The sequence below is a fragment of the Zingiber officinale genome, chromosome 2A, assembly GCF_018446385.1.
Source record: "Zingiber officinale cultivar Zhangliang chromosome 2A, Zo_v1.1, whole genome shotgun sequence".
Taxonomy (NCBI): domain Eukaryota; kingdom Viridiplantae; phylum Streptophyta; class Magnoliopsida; order Zingiberales; family Zingiberaceae; genus Zingiber; species Zingiber officinale.
The window spans coordinates 106,168,871-106,191,471 of NC_055988.1; the positions used below are offsets into that span (position 1 = coordinate 106,168,871).

Here is a 22,601-nt window from a genome sequence, read left to right on the forward strand (position 1 = left end):
TCAATAGGAAGCAAATTGGACAAGTTTCAATCAACAATTAAAACTTTCCTTATTTGTTTCCGAAAATTTTAAAAAATAAAATTTCTCTTTAAAATCTCTTCATGGTTAATAAAAGGAAATATCTATAATTTTAATTTTATTAACATGTGAATAATTTTAAAGAGAAAATAAAACATCTCTCCAATCTACAAATAAGGAAAGAGATCTAATCTCTTTCTTTAATCTTTTGTAAATCTTTTACAAGAGAGATATTTTAATTTTAATTCTCTTTAAATTAAATCTTCCACATAATAATAAACATTAAAATTAAATTTTCTTTTTTAATTAATTATGGCCGGCCCTACTAGCTTGGGTTCAAGCTAGGGCCGGCCACCTTAAACCCAAGCTTAGGCCCTAGCTTGGTTCCCAAGCTAGCTTGGCCGGCCCCCTTTAGGTGGGTATAGAAGGTGGGTATATGTGGGTATAGTACTCTATAAATAAGAGGCTACGATAGGGACCGAGAGGAGGAATTGGTTTTGGTCTCCCGATAAAATTAAGCATCCCGTGTTCGCCCCGAACACACAACTTAATTTTATCAATGATAATTCATTCCACTAGAGAACTATCATTGAACTACCGCACCAATCCCAAATTACATTTTTGGGCTCCTTCTTATTATGAGTGTGTTAGTCTCCCTGTGTTTAAGATATCGAATGTCCACTAATTAAGTGAGTTACTGACAACTCATTTAATTAATTTCTTAGTCCAAGAGTAGTACCACTCAACCTTATTATCATGTCGGACTAAGTCGACCTGCAGGTTTAACATGACAATCCTTATGAGCTCCTCTTGAGGACATTATCAACCTAGTATCACTAGGACATAGCTTCCTTCTATAATCAACAACACACACTATAAGTGATATCATTTCCCAACTTATCGGGCTTATTGATTCATCGAACTAAATCTCACCCATTGATAAATTAAAGAAATAAATATCAAATATATGTGCTTGTTATTATATTAGGATTAAGAGCACACACTTCCATAATAACTGAGGTCTTTGTTCCTTTATAAAGTCAGTATAAAAAGAACGACCTCAAATGGTCCTACTCAATACACTCTAAGTGTACTAGTGTAATTATATAGTTAAGATAAACTAACACCTAATTACACTACGACCTTCCAATGGTTTGTTCCTTTCCATCTTAGTCGTGAGCTACTGTTTATAATTTATAAGGAACCGATAACATGATCTTCTGTGTGTGACACCACACACCATGTTATCTACAATATAAATTAATTGAGCAACTACATTTATCATAAATGTAGACATTTGACCAATGTGATTCTTATTTCTAGATAAATGTTTATACCAAAAGCTAGGCTTTTAGTATACACTCTAACAGTAATCTCATATCTGACAAAAAGTCTGGCTAAATCCGCGAGACCTGATAGCTGGCCGAAGTCCAATTGGATATGTGAACCTGACAACTGGCAGAAATACTTGGTGGAGCGAAAGAGAGTCAAGCGATTCTGCATGATAAGGTAAGTCATTAGAGGAGAGTATCCAGTGGGGGCGAGTCCCATTTAGGGACTTTAGGCGTTAGTCTAGTTGAGCTCCATTTTAGAAATTTAGACTGAGATTGTGACTAGATCCTGGTCTCAGGAAGATAGGATAGAATTAATAATGATTATAATTTATGTTAACTTTATTTTATAGGTTAAATATTTTTCTACTAGACTGACATATTTTTGTAGGAGCAAAAACTAAGTTAAGTCTCGGATGAACAGTGTTTGAGGGCCCTTGAAGGGTCATGGAGGTGTTGGAGTAATCCTAATGGTCCGTGCGACCATGTGTTTTGGTGTTTGGGCAAATGTTTAAGTTAGGTTCACCTTTGTATCTGATATGTGTATATGAGTGTGCAGGTTTACAGGATACACATATGACTCCGCTTGATAGCTTCGGGTCCAGTGAAGGATGGAGCATCTGAGGGACCGTAGATAAGGTAGCAAGGACAAGGTCCAAGGGAAGTGACTTCGAGGCATACACGAAGGATGACATTGGGGACGAGCAGTGTGCTTGAATGCATCCGAGGAATGAGAGTCAAAGGAAGTAGGGCTTGAAGGCAAGAAGCCAAAGCTGCAAGGAAGAGTCAAGTGAGTCATGAGTGTACGAGTACATGAGAGATTATACCCAGAGTAAAATCCTGGGGGGTTACTGTAGCAGCCAACGACACTCAGCAATTACTATAGCAGTCGACTGGCACACTATAGTAGTCGACTGGGGCATTGTAGCAGTTGACTGGTAAAGAGTCGTTGGCAGAATCACGGATTCTGTGGAGTACCGTTAAGCTGACACCAGTCGATTGGTGCAAATACCAGTCGACTAGTAACGGCAAATAGCAAGGTTGTTTCTCCCCAAGTTCTATAAGATGGAGCTTGGGATGGCTAGCTAAGGTGAGTTTACTTGAGATAGCCGGAGTTTACCGGAGGCTAATCCACCGAAGAATTAAGGGATCACCCACCTTACGGACAACCGTAGAGTAGAAGTCATAATCTCTGAACTACGTTAAAAGAAATGTGTTAGCAGTTTGTATTTCTCTTCTTGTCTTTAGATTAGCTTTTTGTATTCATATTAGTATTGCATTTCCGCTGTGCAAGCTAATGAATACGTAGGAAGCGATCAAGTTGGGGGCACCACCTATTCAACCCCCCTTCTAGCCAGTCATACGATCCCCAACAAAAGGTGCCTCAGAGTGGCATTGAGGCTCCCTGGATCTAGCAGAGGCGCCCTTGCACGAATGAAGTTTAAGGATAAACTTCTTGCGGTGAGGAGGCACCCTCACCCTTAAATGAATATAAACCGAAGTTCACATTGTTTATCGTAACCAAAGCTTATGGGATTAAACTTCGCGTTGGACGCGCCTCTAATGAGGTTGAAGGCATCCTCAACACTCTTTAAAAGAGCAATTCGAGCAACACAAGACATCAACTCAATTACAAGCTTCAAACGGCTCTTCCGCTACTCCAACTTGGCTCTACTAGTGCGCTACTGCTCTGAAACATTTGACCGCTATCGGAAGACCGACACCGACACACAAGAATGCTCAATTTCTATAGTGTTTTGTAACAATTTAATATTCTTATATTCTTCATACTTGAAAAAAGGGAAGTGTAAGCTGTTACACTTTCCTGTTTTCCGCACTTGCATTCACTTTCCTCTTCCAGTGATTTCGAAAAAGTTTTTTTAGTGGATTATCTATCGATATGGTCTGAAGGATTGTGGGTCATGAAGTAGGAGTCACCGAAGATTCTGAGCCAAGTAACTCATGTTCATGTTATGCTTTTCTCTACTTAACTGCTTTTTAATTGTTCTGCTATACTTTGATTTCAAAACATTAAAAAGAAAAGTTTTTAAAAAGTCACGTGATTCACCCCCCTCTCACGTGTGCACCGATCCTACAGGTGGTATCAAAGTCATGTTCGCTCTGAATTGATGCAATAACCAATCGAGCAAGGAGATTTTTTTTATTTTCTTTCGTTTCAACTTTAATTTTTTTTTTGTGCAAAATTCTAGGCGGCCTAGGAGACGCCTTTTATAATGCTGATTTTTTTAATCTATTTACCATGTTAATAAAAGTTTATTGATGAACATTATGTAGGATTGTACATATGCTAGAGGGGGTGAATATCGTTTTTCGCTTTTCCGGAAATCAAGAGTATGCATCGGAAAATAACATAGACGAAAAGCGAACGCTAACACAAGTTATTTTACTTGGTTCAGAGTCTTTGACGACTCATACTCCAAGACTCGCACTCGCTGAGTGCTTTCGTTGGGCAATCACTATAATCATGAAGTAAGTACAAAATTTAAGTACAATTGCATAAATTAAATTATACTGACAATACAACTTTGAAAACTTGAGAGCAGATTGTTGGTGCGACTTTTAGGTATCCCGGAGACCTTTTCGGAGCAGCGCGTGAGTACAAAAGTTGTAGTAATTGATGTTTTGAAGCTGCTAGCAGAAGACCTTTATATAGGCCAATTTCGGTCACCTAGACCATGCCGACATGGCGAGCTCTCGTTGAAACTTGATCTGTCAAGTTTTTCCACTTCCAGAGGCTTTGACTCCCTCCGGGCGCTTGGACCGTTGACGTCGGCTAGTCGTCATGCTCCAACTCAGCTTCTGGGTAACTTTTGTGGTCCGGATGCTTGGACCAACTCCAGGCGCCTAGACCGCCCAGGTGCCTAGCTAGGCACCCGCGGGCTAAGCTGGTCCGGGCGCCTAGAAGCGCCCAGATCTGGGCGCTCAGATCCCCTTTGGGCGCCTGGATCCCCTCCGAGCGCCCGAACCATCTTTTTTAGCCTTCACTTCTCTATAAAAAAAGTTAGTTCAGGTATAAAATTTATCCTACAAAGTAGAGTTAACACATTAAAAATATAATAGTAGTAGTAATTAGACCCTGTCTTCTCGAGACCAGGATTTAATCAAGGTCTCAGCTTAGGTTTCCTAAATGGACCTAAGTTGGATCGATGCCTACAGTTCTCTCAATCCGGAATGTGTCCTCACTGGATCTCTCCTCCAGTTGCTTACCTCCACTTACCAACTACACTCGCTTGACTTTGTCTTTGACCTATTAAGCCTTCCTGCCAGTTGTCAAATCCTACAGATCAAACTGGACTTCAGCCAGTTGTCAGGTCCCGCGGGCCCAACCAGACTTCCCGCTAGATATCGGATCCTACTGACATATATGGACTTCGAGCCCTTGAGCCAGTGTTAAATGAGCTCGAGCTCGGCTCGAATGTTAAACAAACCGACTCAAGCTCGACTCATTTGCATCCCTACTTCTGATGAACGATCTTATATATAACTTCCATGAACAACCTCAATTCCTCTTTCCCTACTTCACTATTTATTTTTTGTTTTTTACATGACCTTAGATTAACTAACCTCCATAGATAATGTTGCCTTTAGTCAGGCAAATAAAATTAAATTACGTGAATATCATGATTCTCAAGCTAATACTCTCTCTTATTAGAGTACTCATATCAGCTTCTCTATTACTATATCTAAAATTTAAGGTAAATAACTCACTTTATTAAATTTAGACAATCGTTTTTCACTACATACTACATCAACTATCCTAAAATTTTCATTATCTTTAATTTTTTATATTTTCTTCTCTTTCTTCTATTTTATTATTATTATATTTATGGAATGAATAGAAGAAGAGAGATTGAAAAAAATGAGTAGAAGAAAAGATATTAAAAAGAAATATTATTTTACTTTTAAGGTATAAGTTTCATTTATTAAATTTAGAGAATCATTATTCATTAAATCTAAATTTAAGGAATAGATAAGTTAACTGATGAAAAAATTTGTTAATTATCTTATTAAAAATTTAAGATAAAATTTTTAGATAAAATAATTGATATGAATATTCTTACTATTTATTATCACTATTCTTTTAATCCAAATATTTGTGCGCCCAATTAACCCTCAAAGCGAACGGGGATTTCTAACACGAGTTCGCACTCCGTGTACGTTTGAAAATATCCTATGTAAATTTTAAATCCTCCCATTAACACTAGGCTACGTTTGGTAGGGTGTAATCTGCCTTGTAATGTAATCAGGATTACATTACAAGGTTGATTATTCTGTTTGGTTTAATTTTAAACTTATAATGTAATGTAATCTGGATTACAAAAGTGAGTGAAATTTTGTAACAAAGCAAATACTATGTAATCGGATTACATTACGAGGTCACTGTTTAACCAAAATTTAAATGTCAAATATACCCCTAGTCCACCGTGCCCGCCATCCACTGCCGTCGGCTGCCGCTGCCCACCGCCGTCGCCCCCTCCTGCCGGTCGCTGCCGGTGATCTCCTCCGGCCGCCGGCGACCACCGTCGCCCGTCGGCGACCACCGTCGGCCGTCGCGCGACCACCGCGGGCCGCCGGCACCACCGCCGGCGACCATTGCTCGCCGCCGCCATCGGCGACTACCGCCGGTTGTCGCCGGCCTCCCGCCGCTGTCGTCGGCGATCGTTGCTGGCGACCACCGTCGGTTGCCGTCGGCGATCGTCGCCGTCGCCGGTTGCTGGTGGCGGCTGCCGACGGAGGAGGCCAACGACGACTACCGTTGGTTGCCGGAAGCTCCGGCAGAGGTGCGGCGGCCATCGGTAGAGGTCGCAGAATATCTTTGTCATTTTATAATAATACGAATTATATTCTTTATAAAAAATAATGGACACCAAACAAAATAATGTAATCATCCTTGTAATCAAAGATTACATACATTACATTACCAAACGTAGTAATGTAATCAAAATTATATTACATTACATTATAAATTTGATTACATTATAAGCAAGATTACATTACACCCAACTAAACGTAGTCATATTACGGTGTGTTCCATTGCTTTGTAGGGTTGGCGGAGGATAAATTGGGGATAAATAAAAAAACTATTTTTTTATTACCATTATAAACAATAAAAAAAAGAAATTTATAATATTCCCCTTTTTTTTTTTTTCTTATTTCTCCTGATTTAATTTCTTCTCTCTTGTTTTTTCCTCAACTAAAAATGTAAAGACGCGATAAAGGCTTATAGGTAGTTTTAGGTATGTTGCTACCGCTGTTTTTCTTGGGGCCTAAAATCGAAGTCTCGTTAGGGGAATTCGTAACCTTCGGCAGCCTCTCTTCCCTCCGGCGAACGTTCACTGCGCTTAGGGTAGAGCAGGCGCATCAACTCTCTTCTTCATCTGCATCGCCAAGCTACCCTTTGCTCAGCCGATTCCCCTGCTATTGGGTTCACCTGCAAGTAATCCTCGCGCGCTGATCTCTTCTCGCTATCAGAAGGTCCTTTCTTAGGTTCTTCTCCACTGATTATCTTCTCTTGTTGTTCTTTGTTTACTCGGTAATGTTGAACTTGAGCTCTTGGGGATCTTAGTTAATGGTTGCCTGTGGGTGGGAAAGTTGCTCTTTTATTGTCTTCTTTGTTGTAGTGTTTTAGGGATTTGTTTCTGAGGTGATGGTTCTTGGTGTTAGGGATTCTTGGTGATCTGTTTTCTCCCTTGTGATCGGCAGTTTTGATGGATATACATTGTTTCTTTAATTCTTTCAGGTGTCAGTTAAACTTCGAATTGTAGAGCAAGTTTTCCTTTCAATTCTGTCTATTTCTGGTTCAGGATAGATTCTAAACATCAGCCGTGTCTTTCAAGAGAAGAATGTAAGTGATCAATATAATTGTTCGGATAGATGGGTGAAATTATTTCATCTGCTGTATGATTTTAGATGAGAATAATGGTGGATTTAAGGTCAGTAACCCTCTTCTTTCGGTCAGAGAATCTCCTGGAATTTGATTTCTAGGGTTTCTTTAGCTTGCAAAATGTTACTTATGTTTACTGACTGCGATTGAATTGTGATGCCTTATCTGAGGAAGGTCGAGGTGAGCGTCATAAAGAAAACGTGTAAATGTTAACCACAGAGTAAACACCTTGACTCTCCCAACCACACGCTATCTGCTTGTCAAGTATGCATCAAGGATGGCAATCACTTCCTACTCTGGGAAGAATATGAAACATGGGAAAGGGGGAAAAAAAAACTTTGTCCCAAGAAACAAAGGTAACAGTGATCAAAGGTATGCTCTACTGAAGCCCTCATCAACTTGACTTTTTGATTTCTAGGGTTACTTTAGATTGCAAAATGTTTCTTCTGTTTACAGACTGCGATTGAATTGTGATGCCTTATCTGAGAAAGGTCGAGGTGAGCGTCATAAAGAAAATGTGTAAATGTTAACCACAGAGTAAACACCTTGACTCTCCCAACCACACGCGATCTGCTTGTCAAGCATGCACCGAGGATGGCAATCACTTCCTACTCTGGGAAGAATATGAAACATAGAAAAAGGGAAGAGGGGGGGGGGGGACTTTGTCCCAAGAAACAAAGGTAACAGTGATCAAAGGTATGCTCTACTGAAGCCCTGCCCTCATCAACTCGACTTTTTGATTTCTAGGGTTTCTTTAGATTGGAAAAAAACTGTCCCAAGAAACAAATGTAACAGTGATCAAAGGTATGCTCTACTGAAGCCCTCATCAACTCGACTTTTTGATCCACCTTAACATGTTTTTCTGATTTAGGCATCAAAGGATTGACAGCTATCAATGTTCATCCTTAGTCCGCAAGCTAACATTGTCCAATATGGGGAACCAACCAAACTTTTCCAGATCTTCTCATTGAAGAATTTACTCCAGAACTAACAAACCCTGTGATGCTGAAGCTATATTTCTCATTGGTCGTGAAATGTTGACTTTATTTTATGATTTCTGTTAGGTAAATTGACTTATATATCTCATCTTCATCTTCCAATCATGTTGGTCCTAAATAATTGGGTGTGCCTCTATTGAAACTTATATGGCTAGTAATATTTAGATCTTCTAAATCACTTTTAGTTGCACATTTATTTGTGTGATTGTTAGGAAACATGTATTAAAATTAATTTAATAGAGATGGGAATGTTAAGACGGTTACATTACTGGATAGGATAAAATAAAAGATATAAGAACATGTTCAAAGGTGATAAAAAAAGATTCTATAGGTAGAAATATTGAATTGATTAGAGTGGAAATTGGAAGGGGTAGAGGGAGAACAAAAAAAAATAGCTTAATAAAAAATGTGTTAATTGATTTAAGAATGACTAGTGATATAGCATTTCATTGAGCTCAATGGTAGGGACCGGATAAGATTCATATAGAAAACCCTAAATAGTTGGTACACACACCGATAATGATAGTCATGCTGAGTTGTTTGTGACTCTTAAAGGGTCCCATTACCCATATGTACAAGCCTCAAATGGATACGGGCTCTCTATGCCTCAAATGGAGACACTAGAGACATTTTTCAAGTTCATTTATTCAATAGTTGATACCACTTTGGTATCACTAACATTAGATACTTCAATATTGTCTGCATATTCAGGACATGCAACAACAACAACAACAATAACAACAATCAAGTCATATATTATTAGGTGAGGTCGACTATATGGATCCTTCTATGTCATTGGGCTCTATCCCTTATTATATAATTATCTATATTTAAATAAATTTAATACTATTTTTATCATTGTTAATCAGGTCTTCTTTGGTCTTCCACTTCCTCCCTTAATCTGCATATTTATCATAATTTCACATCGCTTAATTAGATCATTTATTGGTCGTTTAAGTGCATATCTGCATCATCTTAAATATGTTTCTCGGTGTTTTTCCTCAATAGGTGCAATCTTGACTTTCTATAATGTTTTCATTTCTTATCCTCTCCATCATATGTCCGCACATCTCCCTTAATATCCTTATCTTTGCGACTCATCTTCTGCTTGTATGCTCGAGTCATAGTCAAACATTCAACTATATATAACATAGCATATCTAACTGTCATTTTGTAGAATTGCCCTTTAAGTTTTAGAGATGTTTTACGATTAGAAAGAATATCTCTCCTTCATTTTAATCATCCTGCTTGTATTCTAGGTAAGACATTTCTTAATCCCTTCATTCTTTTGTAAAAACGATCTTAAATACTGAAAGCTCTCGGGTACAGATAACTCATCATCTCCTTTTGTTCAATACATGCAAAGTTAAGAAACATTCTGAATTACTTCTTCTGTTGGTTTAACAATTGCAATTTTCAAATGAGATGGAGGTAACGAAAATTATAGAGACAGCCATGACATTCTACTTTACCTTCCCAAAAGAAATTTCACTCCAATGGTGTGCAATATCAAAATTGCTGTGACATTTTTATTTTCTACAGATGTGTTTTTGTTTGTTCTCTTGAGCATTCCTTTCCCTATCTGAGGTACCTGATGAAATATTTTATATGCTTTCCTTTTAGTGGGATTGAGGGAAAATTGATTTGATTTTGACATCTTCTCTTGCTAGAGCTTGGCATTTACAGTGTTAGTGGGTAATGGAGGTGAAATAGGAATGCTGAGATGGAGTATAGTCCTCCCTTTCAGAAGCACTCACATAACTTATTGCACATTGTAGGTAGGGACTAGAATGTTTTTTTTTTTTCAAGGTTGAATAAGTTATATAGGAATATTTTCACCTGAACTTTCTTTTTCTTCTACAATTGAGACAAGTAATGCAAAGTTAATGGTCTGATCTATTGTGAAAAAAGTCCAAGATAACTAAACCAATCTATATGTAATGCAAACAAGGAGTCAAAGTTTTGAAAAGTTTTAGATGATTCATAAGGAATTGACTTAAATTTTGATTTTGGAATTTGATTTCTAGGGTTTCTTTAATGATTCAAAAGAAAGCTTGAATTGATTTTGGTGTTGCATCAATATGTTTTTTCTTACTAACAATGGGAATGACTTTTACTATTAAACAAGCATGTATGGGTGCTTATTTCTTGTTCTTTAACGTCATGCAAAGTGAGAACCTTGTGGCAATTTTGGCAAGTCACTTGAGTTTTAGGTAATTGAATGAAATAAATATTTTCATAAACTCACCACTTTGAAGAGAGGAAATAAGATGTGGTCATCAGGTTACTCTACCTAGACCAGCAGAATAGAGTTGGGTGTGAGAATTAGTGACAAAGTCATCCAAACTCATCTGCTGCCATGTTATCAAAAGAAGAAAAGTAAATTGCTTTCTTTTCTCTGTTTATCTTGAAAAAAATATGCTGCTTATATTTCACCTGCCTTTTTGTCCTTTTTTCTCTCTTATGACTTCTAGAAGTTATTTGCTGATTGAGCTTTATAAAACTAGCAAATCTTATTCTATAAGATCAGGCACGATATATGAAAGTGTAAGTATCCCGGGTTAGTTTTGATGTTGATCAACCAAGTTAAGTTAGGCCATGTGTGTTTGATGTCTTATGTCTAAGTGTGCAGGAACTTAGGAACAAAGAAATCGAATGGAAGACGCAGCGAGTGAGAAGGATGACACGAGAAGAGAGTCGACGAGTTTGGTGCATCCGAGGGACGAAAAGTTGTGGAAGAGTACACTAGTGGAGCGAGAAGGACGCGCGAGGCGTATCTGAGGGATGAGTAGCCATGAGGAAAACTACTCGAGGAGAAGGTCGGAGTTGGGTTCGAGTGAGCTCAATTCTGGATGGTCAGACCATCACCTAAGGGAGTGGAGTCAGAAAATGGTCACCTCGAAAGTTGACCATTCGAGGCATCTCCGATTGAACGGAGTCACCCTGATGACTTGAGGACTCGAGGTGCCTTAGATTGCTTGAGGCGCCTCGAATGGCTAAAGAAGTTGTTGTCGCACGGGACTCGAGGCGCCTCGGTTCAAGATTGCTTGAGGTGCCTCGAATGGCTAAAGAAGTTGTTGTCGCACGGGACTCGAGGCGCCTCCAATGAACCGAGGCACCTCCAAAGAGTTGGAGCCGTTGCCGAAGGGATAAGCCGTGGACTTTAGCTCAGCCTAACCAAAGTGCCTCCAACATGCCAGAACAGTTGAACGTTGGCAGCAATAAGGATAAAGTTTATCCAGTTGGAGGCGCCTCCAAGCATTCGAGGCGCCTCCGAAGTGCCACATCAGCAACGGTCACTTTTGATCAATGGATTATAAATAGAGCCCTAAAGCCAGTTCTAATGCAAAACACTCTGTATTCAATTTTGTAATTGGTTTTGCGCTTTCAAATGTTGTAAGGGGCTACTCCGCCTCCGACTTTGTAGAAGAAGGAGCTTGATAATGCATTCCAAAGTTTTGGATTAATAACCACCCAGGTTATAATCAAGTAAACTTCTGCCTCTTATTTTAATCTATGTTATTGTTGTTTTTAATTAATTAGTGTGTCCTTGCTAAATAAGTAGCAAGAAAAGTTGTAATTTCAATTTGCAGGCTATTCACCCCTCTAGCCGGTCCAACCGATCCAACCGAAAGATCTAGAATATAGAAGGAAACATAAGAAGAGTATGATCATAGTCTAATTATTTTTAAATGAAGCTATTTATGATTCCATTTAGAAGTTTATCCTTGGTTATGGTAGTATCAGTCTCCTTGAATTCATGTACTAGAATCTGTTTTATAAGAATAAACTTTTTTTATATTAATTTGGATAACTTTCATAGTCGTTATTCTTTATTTTTTGTGAAATTTGGTTATAAGATGCAAATGCATACTTATTAAATTGCTTCCTCTAATACTTAGGAACTTAGGAACAAAGAAATCAAATGGAAGACCCAGCGAGTGAGAAGGATGACACGAGAAGAGAGTCGATGAGCTCGGTGCATCCGAGGGACGAAAAGTTGTGGAAGAGTACACCAGTGGAGCGAGAAGGATGCGCGAGGCGTATCCGAGGGATGAGTAGCCATGAGGAAAACTACTCGAGGAGAAAGTCGGAGTTGGGTTCGGGTGAGCTCAATTCTGGATGGTCAGACCATCACCTAAGGGAGTGGAGTCAGAAAATGGTCACCTCGAAAGTTGACCATTCGAGACATCTCCGATTGAACGGAGTCACCCTGATGACTTGAAGACTCGAGGTGCCTTAGATTGCTTAAGGCGCCTCAAATGGATAAAGAAGTTGTTGTCGCACGGGACTCGAGGCGCCTCCGATGAACTGAGGCACCTCCAAAGAGTTGGAGCCGTTGCCGAAGGGATAAGTCGTGGAATTCAGCTCAGCCTAACCAAAGTGCCTCCAACATGCCAGAACAATTGAACATTGGCAACAATAAGGATAAAGTTTATCCAGTTGGAGGCGCCTCCAAGCATTCGAGGCGCCTCCGAAGTGCCACGTCAGCAACGGTCACTTTTGATCAATGGACTATAAATAGAGCCCTAAAGCCAGTTGTAATGCAAAACACTCTGTATTCAATTTTGTAATTGGTTTTGTGCTTTCAACTGTTGTAAGGGGCTACTCCGCCTCCGACTTTGTCGAAGAAGGAGCTTGATAATGCATTCCAAAGTTTTGGATTAACAACCACCCAGGTTATAACCAAGTAAACTTCTGCCTCTTATTTTAATCTATGTTATTGTTGTTTTTAATTAATTAGTGTGTCCTTGCTAAGTAAGTAGCAAGAAAAGTTGTAATTTCAATTTGCAGGCTATTCACTCCTTCTAGCCGGTCCAACCGATCCAACCGAAAGATCTAGAATATAGAAGGAAACATAAGAAGAGTATGATCATAGTCTAATTATTTTTAAATGAAGTTATTTATGATTCCATTTAGAAGTTTATCCTTGGTTATGGTAGTATCAGTCTCCTTGAATTCATGTACTAGAATCTGTTTTATAAGAATAAACTTTTTTTATATTAATTTGGATAACTTTCATAGTCGTTATTCTTTATTTTTTGTGAAATTTGGTTATAAGATGCAAATGCATACTTATTAAATTGCTTCCTCTAATACTTTTCATAGTTGTATGCTACTGGTAGTTTTTGGATACCTTTTCATTGTGATCGTTAGTACTTAGAAAGTTAGTATATGACCACCTAATCTTGTGCATCTTTTGGAGCCTGTGTTTTCAAATCTCAAGTTTCACTGCTAAGTAGATAGTTTTTCTCTGCCCTTATCAAATTATGTTACATTTAGTTCCTTTTTAACTGTTCCAAGCATTTAACAATCTCCCTATAAATGCCATCCTTAATCTAAGTTTTTCTTCTTGTTTGTCTCTTTTATAAGATGATCTACTTGTGAGTTGTGACTAATTAAGGAACTTGCATGAATTCTTCATTTTGTTCCTGGAAATTAATTTTTTTATATCAACATCTCACTAGATCATCTAAACTTGTATACAGCTGCTGCCTTCACATTGTACCATGATGGAAATAACACCCTTTTACAGATAAAGATCCCTACTGAAATTATGAGGTACTTTTTCTCTTCACTTTGATTCTGGTGAATTGTATTTATTGTGAATTGTACTCTGCTAATGCATATTGTTTTGCTGCTGTTTTTACTGATGAAATTCTGCTAGTAGTGCCAAATGTGTAAATATTTTGAAGCAATAGATTAGCACAATTCATTCTGAAGGATAAACTACACGACTTTTGTTGGCAATTAATAATGGAATATGGTGTAGATTCTATGGTTGTCTGTCAATCAATTGCTAGTTTTAGTCATGCAACTTTATACAAATTCCTTGATGAGTTTCAACAAATTCATGGGAACTATATACTTAAACTCATTATGTGCATCAACAATGTCGGTAATTTAATTGTAAATGTATTTGAAAATTTCTTGGAAGACAAACCCTTGGTTGTTTACTTGAATGAATGGGCAAAAAAGTTGGTGGATTGTGTCAGAGTGATTGATGATACAATGGATGAACACGATGCAAGTCCATTTTAGTCCATTCTCCCAAGTAAATTTTATTCCCATTCTCCCTGTTCTACCTATCTTTCCACTTAAATTAAGCAAAAGTTACAATAAGAAACTCTTATCTATGATTCAACTAAGAAAGCAATGGCAACTTCATATCATAGTTTCACAACTTAAATGTATAATTCCAATATTGACCAATATCAATATTGGGTTGGCATCGATAAATGTCATTAATATTCATGCTAATAGTGCTACCATGTGTTAGTAGTTGGTATTGTTTAGAACCGATTGAGATAGGAATATTTGCTTCCTATGACTCTTCCTTTCAATTCATCTGCCAATCATGGAGGGGAGATAAATAGTAAATGCTTCCATATCTTATACCAACCAGAGCAATAGAAGTAAAAAAGGTGCAATGCTTTCAAGTTGGAGAAATTAAGATGCTTCCATATCCTATATATTTGATACGGGAACATATTCCAACTCTTGTTATTCTAGTTCATATCTAACTCCTATATTTATGGATATATGAAAAAATCAATTTCAATACCAAACATCCTAGTAGCATTGTTTAATGAGTCACTAATCTTATTAGGGTGTTAGAAGAACCAATGCTTGCATCTGATAGCCATTGCATATTAGGAAGGTATAATCATTTGTTGATATTTGATTATTTGATATATATTGTAATTTATTGCTCTAAAATTTTAATTCAATCAGCTTTCTAATTGCTATAGGATATATTTGGAACTAAACAAACTAAGTGGAAAGATACTATAAGATGAAAGTTCATTTTGATTTTGAGTTGATTTCAGGACTCTTTAAAGCATTTTGATTATTGACACGGCATGATGAAATTGGATTTTTTTTACTTGGAAACTGAAACTTTTGCATTCAATGATATTTTAAACGTTACTTCAGGATTCAGGTCGATAATAAGGTGTCATTTTGGGCAAAAGGAAACAAAGGTCTTAGGAAATTATTAGTTTTTTCTTGGAGTGTTAGCTTTGAATAGTTGAACCTGCTAACACCGATCTTGGGACGACCGGCCTGACATTACGGAAGTTTTCCACCGGCCGCCAGGGTGTCAACTTTGAATAGTGGTTAAATGGGTGGAACCTCTAGTAATGAATCTCCAGAATGGGTGATGGAATTGAGAATAAAATTATCTCAGATTTTCTCAAAGCGGTAGATTGGAAAATCAGAGAGCACACATTTTTTATGCTAGAGAAATGTTAAAACTTATGTTGGGTTTACTTGGATGGAGAGTTAGGAAAGGGAAGGAGAGAAAATGGTTCACAAAAGTGCACATGGAGATCCGTCACTTTGTATACATTTTTATGCCATTTCATTCATCCCCTTTTTTTCTACTATCTTTCCTTCCAAGTAAAACCCATCCTTAGGATTTGTTTATCCCAGAGGACAGAAGCACTTTCTGCTGAAAGGCATGAGAGTCAAAACGCTAAAATTACCCATCTGCCATTTGCCCACATCATACTTAGGAGGAAAGGATCCAAAATTTCTTTCCACAGGCTCAATTTTTTCCCCATAATTCATCCACCTGAAATCAAGGCAAAAGCTTGATTCCATTTTCTTCTCTCCCCCTCGCATCCTCTCTTCCACATTTTCCTCCTAAGTTAACTGGTTCTTAAAAGATCAATGTTTTACATCAAAGATTACCAGTTAGGAAGAACAGTAGCCCATTCACAACTTCAGCAGTTTGTTGCAGCAATGCAAACTAAAGCTGGAAATGTTTCTAGTTTCTAGTTTCTGCAACATTTGAGTTCTGGATGAGAAGATTTTACTGAGTATCAAAGACACTGAATATAAATGGTTCCAAGGATGTATGTCAAAACTTTGGCCAAAGCTGAAAGAGTTTATTACAATTATTTAGAGGAATCTGAAGAGTAGAGTTTATTACAATTATTTAGAGGAATCTGAAGAGTTAAGCTGCAAAGGTGAATATGGTAGAGTAAAAGAGAAGAGGAAGTGATGCAAAAAGTAAGGCATGTCAGAATGGGATACTTAGAACTACTATGGATGCATAACACACTTTTCTCCGCAGTTTACACGAAATGGGAATGCTTGCAGATTCATTTTCAGTTGCCTTTGTTGTTATTTCAGTGCACTTGTATGCAAAGATTTAGGATTCGCAATAATTTTCATTTTCCTCCTTGTGGAACAGGCATCTCATAGCCAAGATTATGAAGTTTCCTATGTGGAACAAGCATCTTTATCCTCAAGATCACGAAGAACCTTTCTTTTGATCATTCTTTTTGCAGCTAAAGATGGAAGAGTTTATTACTATTATTATTTAGAGGAATCTGAAGAGTTACTATTATACTATTCTTTTTTCAGCTAAAACTGCAAAGGAGGAGAATATGGTAAGGCAAACGGGATGTATGTATGAGGCAGCGATGCCAAAAGGCATATCAGAATGTGATACTTGGAACTGTTATGGATGAATAACATGCAAATGCTTTTCCACAATTACAGGTGACGGGAATGTATGCTGATTCATTTCAGTTGCAATGCAAATAGGCATGTTAAAATGTGGTAGAACTATGCTGGATGCATAACAAATTTTTCTCCACAGTTGACACATGACGGGAATGCTTGCAGATTCGTTCCATTTCCTTTATTATTATTATTATTTTTTAAGGTTAGATTCATTTGTTCATTCTTTGAACTGCAGAGTTTCTGATGCCAAGTTAGAACTCAATGTTACTCTGAGGATGCAGGTGGACTAGTAAAGCCTTGTGAGTTCACAGAAACTCAATCCATTATTGCCAGGTGCCAGAATGCAAAATTAAACAGACTTGCATGCATTGAAAATTTACTACAAAAAAGGCCAGAGTTCACACACCAGCTTGCATGATCTACATACATACGTCTCAAAACTATACAAACACAAAGTTAATTAGCCAACGGTTGTCAGGCATTCGAAGCTACCAGCTCTTGCAAAAGAGGACCTTATTTCATCCTGGCATCGTCCAATAGGATTACCATTTTCAAGCCCCCCTGATGCTTTGCCTCTGCGTTTGCAAATGCTTGTACATTTTTCACAAACAAATCTTGCAGGCGGATCCTCTGAATCGTCAATTCCAGCACACCTGGTGTGATGCCAGACTCCGCAGACATCACAGGCCATCATCCTCTCTCCATCATCATCCTTGGCGCCACAAGAACAATCAACAATCCAGTTGTCCAACCCTCGTTCCTTTCGGTATTGCCCAAGGTTTTGGTTGTTGCCATCGCATCTTCCTCTGATCTGAACCATCCCACGTGAGCCGAACAGAGTCTTGATTGGGGTCACATCACTAGCATCTTCATAATTGACTAGTTGCTCAACTTTAAACCTTTGGAATATCAAATAAGTCTCTTGGAATGCTTTTGTAACCATCTTTTTTAGGTCAAAAATGGTGGCTTCCACCGGCATCACCAAGAGTTCTGGTGGTAGGACAATGTAATCATCTGGATAGTCAACAAGTTCAACATGACACCATAGAGCCATGACAAATGGATTTGTCGGCAACAGGTTTAACACAGGCTCATCATAGTGCCTTATAAGTTGCTTGCAGTCAAGAAGCTTAAAGGCAGAATTGAGAGCAGCTTCTCTCACGGTTTTAGGCCTGTACGGCTGCATGGTAATTGGATTGAGCAAACTGTCATACAAGAATCTAAGGTCATGGACGAGCTGCCCTCTAGACAGTCTGGGAAGACAAGGAGTGGCAGTCAACTGGGAATTTGTTGCTTCAAGCCTGAAATTTACAATGACACAATGCCACTTATTTCAGATGTAACAGAAAGGAGCACGCTGCCAACTGCAATATGATAGAGCTACAAGATTTATTTGAAATTACCTGTATTCAATTGTCTTTGAATCCAGATTGTAGCGAGCAACTATCGATCCATTACTGACTTGTTCTCCAACAATAACCTTGAGACAATAGTCAAGCAGTTCAGGTGGCTTGATGGCATGGCATGAGGCCCGTCTAAGGGCACGCCAAGTCACCCATTGAGGGCCCACAACAGCTCGAAGAAACTTAATTACAGTTGCCTTAGCTAAGTCCACTTGATCCCTCGACCAAGCACAAAGAGCTCCAACTGCAGCCACTTCTGCAGATTTGTGTCCAGCAGGAGGAAAGTGTAGCAGCTGCATGAGATAGCAGAAAAGGTCTCTGATGGTCAATAGTTGACAGTCCGAGAGGCTACAATACAAGCTAATAGTGTTCTGCAGTTGTGTCCGGGGGAATCTAGTGCCAGAAAGGAAGATAGAAAGTTGCAGACTGGAAAGGGTGTCGACGGCCTTCTGATATGACTCGGCAGTCAGAGCAAAGCTGCCAGTGCCAAACTTATACCCCCAATTCCCGTACCAAGGATGACCAACGGTGACAGCGTGGAGGAGGCGGTAGTCCATCCCATGTTTCTTGGATATATCCATGACGCTCACCTTCCTGTTAGAGAAATAATTTGGTCATATCCAGATAGATACATGTAACATAAATCAAGGTAATAAATCAATCTTCCACATCAAAACTGCTATAGATGTAATCATATTGAGTACGTTGTTAAGGTGTCATTAATGCACGACCGACTAGTTTACTTTTACAATGAAACACTAATGAAATTGCATTAAATCCCAAGATTTTCTTTGACAATGAAACACTAAAGTCTACTTAGATAGGACGATTGAACAAACCTGACGTGGAGCATTTTGCATAGGCGATCCCAGAAGCTCATAATATTGAACCCTGTTAAATATTTAGAACCTCCTTCCCTGCCGTTTACTCTGAGAAGATGGCCATATCCATTAGCATGCACTATACCATGCAGCAAGTGCGTATAATCCTGCAACAGCAGGCATGCCCAGCTTTCATAGCTGTCGTAAGTTATCTCACAACTGCATGAGAGACACCTGTAACATGAATTCATATAAGAATTCAAGTCCACATCACTAAAATGTTTCATCTGAAATACCAAAAGGCATCAAGTACAAAGTAGCAGAGTATCATTGTAAAAGAATCATAAATGAACCTCAAAATATTTATCACTCCAAAGTTTTTTTATTAGAATTTTTTTCTACAACATCAATCAACATCATCAATTTACATCAGTATACAAAACACACTCACGCAAGTAAATTTCCAGAAAATCTAACTTTATTAATATGACAATGAGTGTATGGCTAACATGCCTAGCCATTGACAATATGCTTTTGTTGCTCTAACTCTTATCAATACGTTCATTGTTAGCTAAGCATGTACACCGCTAAAAAGAATACACTGGGATATGTAGACTGAACCACAAAAGATATGGTACTCACTCGCATAATTGTCCTTCACAAAATCTAGATTCATGTTTCAGATATTCAGAGAAATCTTCTTGTAACGCAACACCAAGTATAAAATAAGTATAAAATGATAAGCAATATTAGCATGCCTAGATGGCCAACGAAATCATTATACAGCCAGAAACAATAGACGGGACAACAATATGATTTCCCCATGAAAATTAATCCATCTTTAACATCAATACCAAATGTTTCAACCATATCAGCACACTTAATATAAATTGAATCAATCTGGGGAAACAAAATTAGAATGTGCTCTTGGCCATTGATGAAGCCAAGTACAGCTGATAAACACAGCAGTTAAAAATATATGCATTACTTAAAGGATGCACATCCCGTGAAATGTTTAGATTTGGTTTGAAAACACTGTGAACTGCTAATTTCGCCTAGAGTATAATTTCCAGTGACTAAAAGTTTGGACTTGTCGTCTCCCAACTTCCCTTGAACTTAATAACGCTACATTAAAAGCTCAATTGCCATTCAACTTTCATTATCATGCATAAAATTGAAGGTCTAAGTGCAGTCCCCACCTTAAATTAGAGTATGACAGCAGTGCCCCACAGCGGGTGCAGGCAACACCAGCACCAGACAAAGAACTCTTGTCATTTCGGATTATGAAATGGTATCTCTTCCCACACACTGGGTGATCGCTCCACCCTGCCAAAACATCAATAAGCATCACAGACAAAAAGTACAAAAGATCAAATACGAAAATTTATTATTCTTTTTTTTTTAATACAATCATTTGTATCTAGAATTGGGAACTACGGATTTTTTTTAAGAGTATAAAATTAAAAAATTGAAAAAAAGTTTAAAAGAGAGAAAGATCAACTCACCGACTACTCGGCATTGGTCGCAGTATATCGACTTGGATTGGAGCACGTCTTCCTCCAAGACGTATAGCTCTACGTCTGGCGCCGGCGTCCCTTCTCGGCCGTCAGCGCTACTGACGCGGAACGGCACCCGCCAAGTGAGCAGATGCGGCCGATCGACGGAGGGGGCGGCTGAGGGCGCGAGGATCGGCAGCGCCGCCAAGGGCCGGCCGTGGAGCGAAAGGAAGATCCGGATGTTCTCCCGAAACGGCCCGTCGAGCCCCACCGCGCCGACGTCGCCTGGGAAGGTTAGGAAGTCGAAGGGGGTGGCCGTGACCCGGCGCTTGGCCCTTTTCTGAGGCCGATCGTTTACCACCATGGCGGCGTTCGGGGACCGTCGAGGATAGGGATCGAGGGAGACGAAAGGGGAAGGCGAAGGGAGGGCAGATCGAGGGTTAGGGTTACGGATCTCTGCGGCTTGTAAAAAAAGGGGAAGACGAGGGGACGATGGAGATTGAAGAGGACTAACTATGGTTGGGTTAGGGTTTCCGAAAAAGAGGGCGGGAGAATTGAGGGACAATGGATCGCGCCTTGCCTTGCCTTTCCTTGCCCTAACTTTTTTTTTATATATATATTTTTTAAATTCTAAAAATAAGGCGGCGTAGGAATTAGGAGGATAAAAAGGAATCAAACGCCTCGGGTCTCGGGACAAGATCTGATCAGAGACTAAAGTTACCAAAATATCCTTTCGGATCGGATCATGAGTCATATTGGATTTGTTTATTCGGATTCACATTGTTAAGTGGTGAGCTTGATAATTACCTTCTTTTTGTAATAAAAAACGGGGCGGGATCTCCTGGTCCGCAATTTACGGACCAGGGGATGGTCAACTGATCTGGACCTTTGATTTGAATGGACCCCATCTTTAAATAAGTGGGGTTCATTCAAATCAAAGGTCCACATGTAGTGGACCATCTCCTGGTCCGCAAATTGCGGACCAGAAGATCTGTTCTCATAAAAAACATGCCAAATTTTCTTCCATTATTTTTTTTTCACAAGCTATTTTCTTATACTTGGAAAAACTGCTTTGGAGTAAATTCTATATTAGAGACTATGAATAATAAATTGATAATTGACATATTGCAATCATATTTATTCATTTTTAAAAAATATTTTATAAGTGTCGTATGAATTCATAAATTATGATTGCTGAAAATTCACCCACACTCATATGAATTCAATTCAAGGCACCCAACTAATGCTTAAAAAAAAGGTTTATATATATATATATATATATACCCTACACACTTATTTGATAAACAATGTATGAGGAGTGAATCCGGATGTCTGGATTACTCTTAGGTTTCTCGAGTGGGCACTCGGGGCTTCCGAGAGTGATTTAGGTATCCATATTCACTCTGAGTCACCAGCGTCACTCAACCGAACGGGTGTATAGGTTAACAATTATATATATATATATATATATTCAGTATTAATTTTGTATAAATTTCTTTATTATTTTTAAAATAAATTTAATTAATTCGGTGTTAACCGAAATAATCGATTTTTAATTTGATTCGGTTAATTCGGTTTTAGTAAAATTTTGATTCAATTCGATTAATCAATATTAAATCGATTATCAGTTAATTCAGCTAATTTATGGATTGAATTAACCGAATACTCACTCCTGTATAATGCGTGCTTGTATGTGATTGTGCATCGCTCCCCATGGCATAACACAGGCAGTAGGTGCATGACATCTCTACATAATGGCCAAGGTCGATTCTCAGGAACTGACGACCTAAGGTTTATCTCACCATACGCCTGACGTTTGTGTACTTATATTTACCTCCCTCTATATCCATGGGATCATCATTAAGGGGTCATCAATGTTGGAGCAATTTGGGTACCCTAAGTTTTGATGTTTGGGCAAAGGTTTAAATTAGGTTTATTGTTGTATTTGATATCCATTGTGAGTGTGCAGGATACAGGTACAACAAGGAAAGTCCAAGTGTAATCTTGGCAAAGGAGGAAAGTCCAACGATGAGTCTTGACGGTGTAAATCCAAGCATGTAGTCTTGGTAGCGTAAGTCCAAGTGTGACTTGACAATGGATGAAGTCTCGGAGGCGCGACCTCTTGGCAAAGGAAGACCTGACAACAATGATAAG

General features: G+C 38.6%; 1 protein-coding gene and 1 long non-coding RNA gene across 17 annotated transcripts; one reads left to right on the forward strand and one right to left on the reverse strand.

Annotated features, from left to right (window-relative positions):
- The first annotated feature begins 6,564 nt into the window (after positions 1-6,564).
- On the forward strand, positions 6,565-18,806 carry LOC122041871. 16 transcript variants are annotated; one of them, XR_006129094.1, is made up of 8 exons: positions 6,566-6,845; positions 7,111-7,626; positions 7,711-7,934; positions 8,002-8,058; positions 8,126-13,119; positions 13,742-13,814; positions 16,453-16,763; positions 16,963-18,806. It is a non-coding gene; the product is annotated as an uncharacterized LOC122041871 (long non-coding RNA). The 16 variants fall into 16 exon arrangements; XR_006129102.1 differs by having other exon boundaries at positions 6,568-6,845; positions 7,711-8,318; positions 9,923-10,030; positions 10,885-13,119; XR_006129107.1 differs by having other exon boundaries at positions 6,570-6,845; positions 7,711-8,318; positions 9,923-10,030; positions 12,155-13,119.
- On the reverse strand, positions 17,067-21,049 carry LOC122041870 (PHD finger protein At1g33420-like). Its single transcript, XM_042601728.1, has 5 exons — positions 20,457-21,049; positions 20,151-20,277; positions 18,970-19,185; positions 18,131-18,724; positions 17,067-18,028 (listed from the first exon to the last, which is right to left on the reverse strand). The coding sequence occupies exons 1-5, from the start codon at positions 20,809-20,811 to the stop codon at positions 17,188-17,190; spliced, it is 2,133 nt and encodes a 710-aa protein (XP_042457662.1). The 5' UTR covers positions 20,812-21,049; the 3' UTR covers positions 17,067-17,187.
- Positions 21,050-22,601: the final 1,552 nt, after the last annotated feature.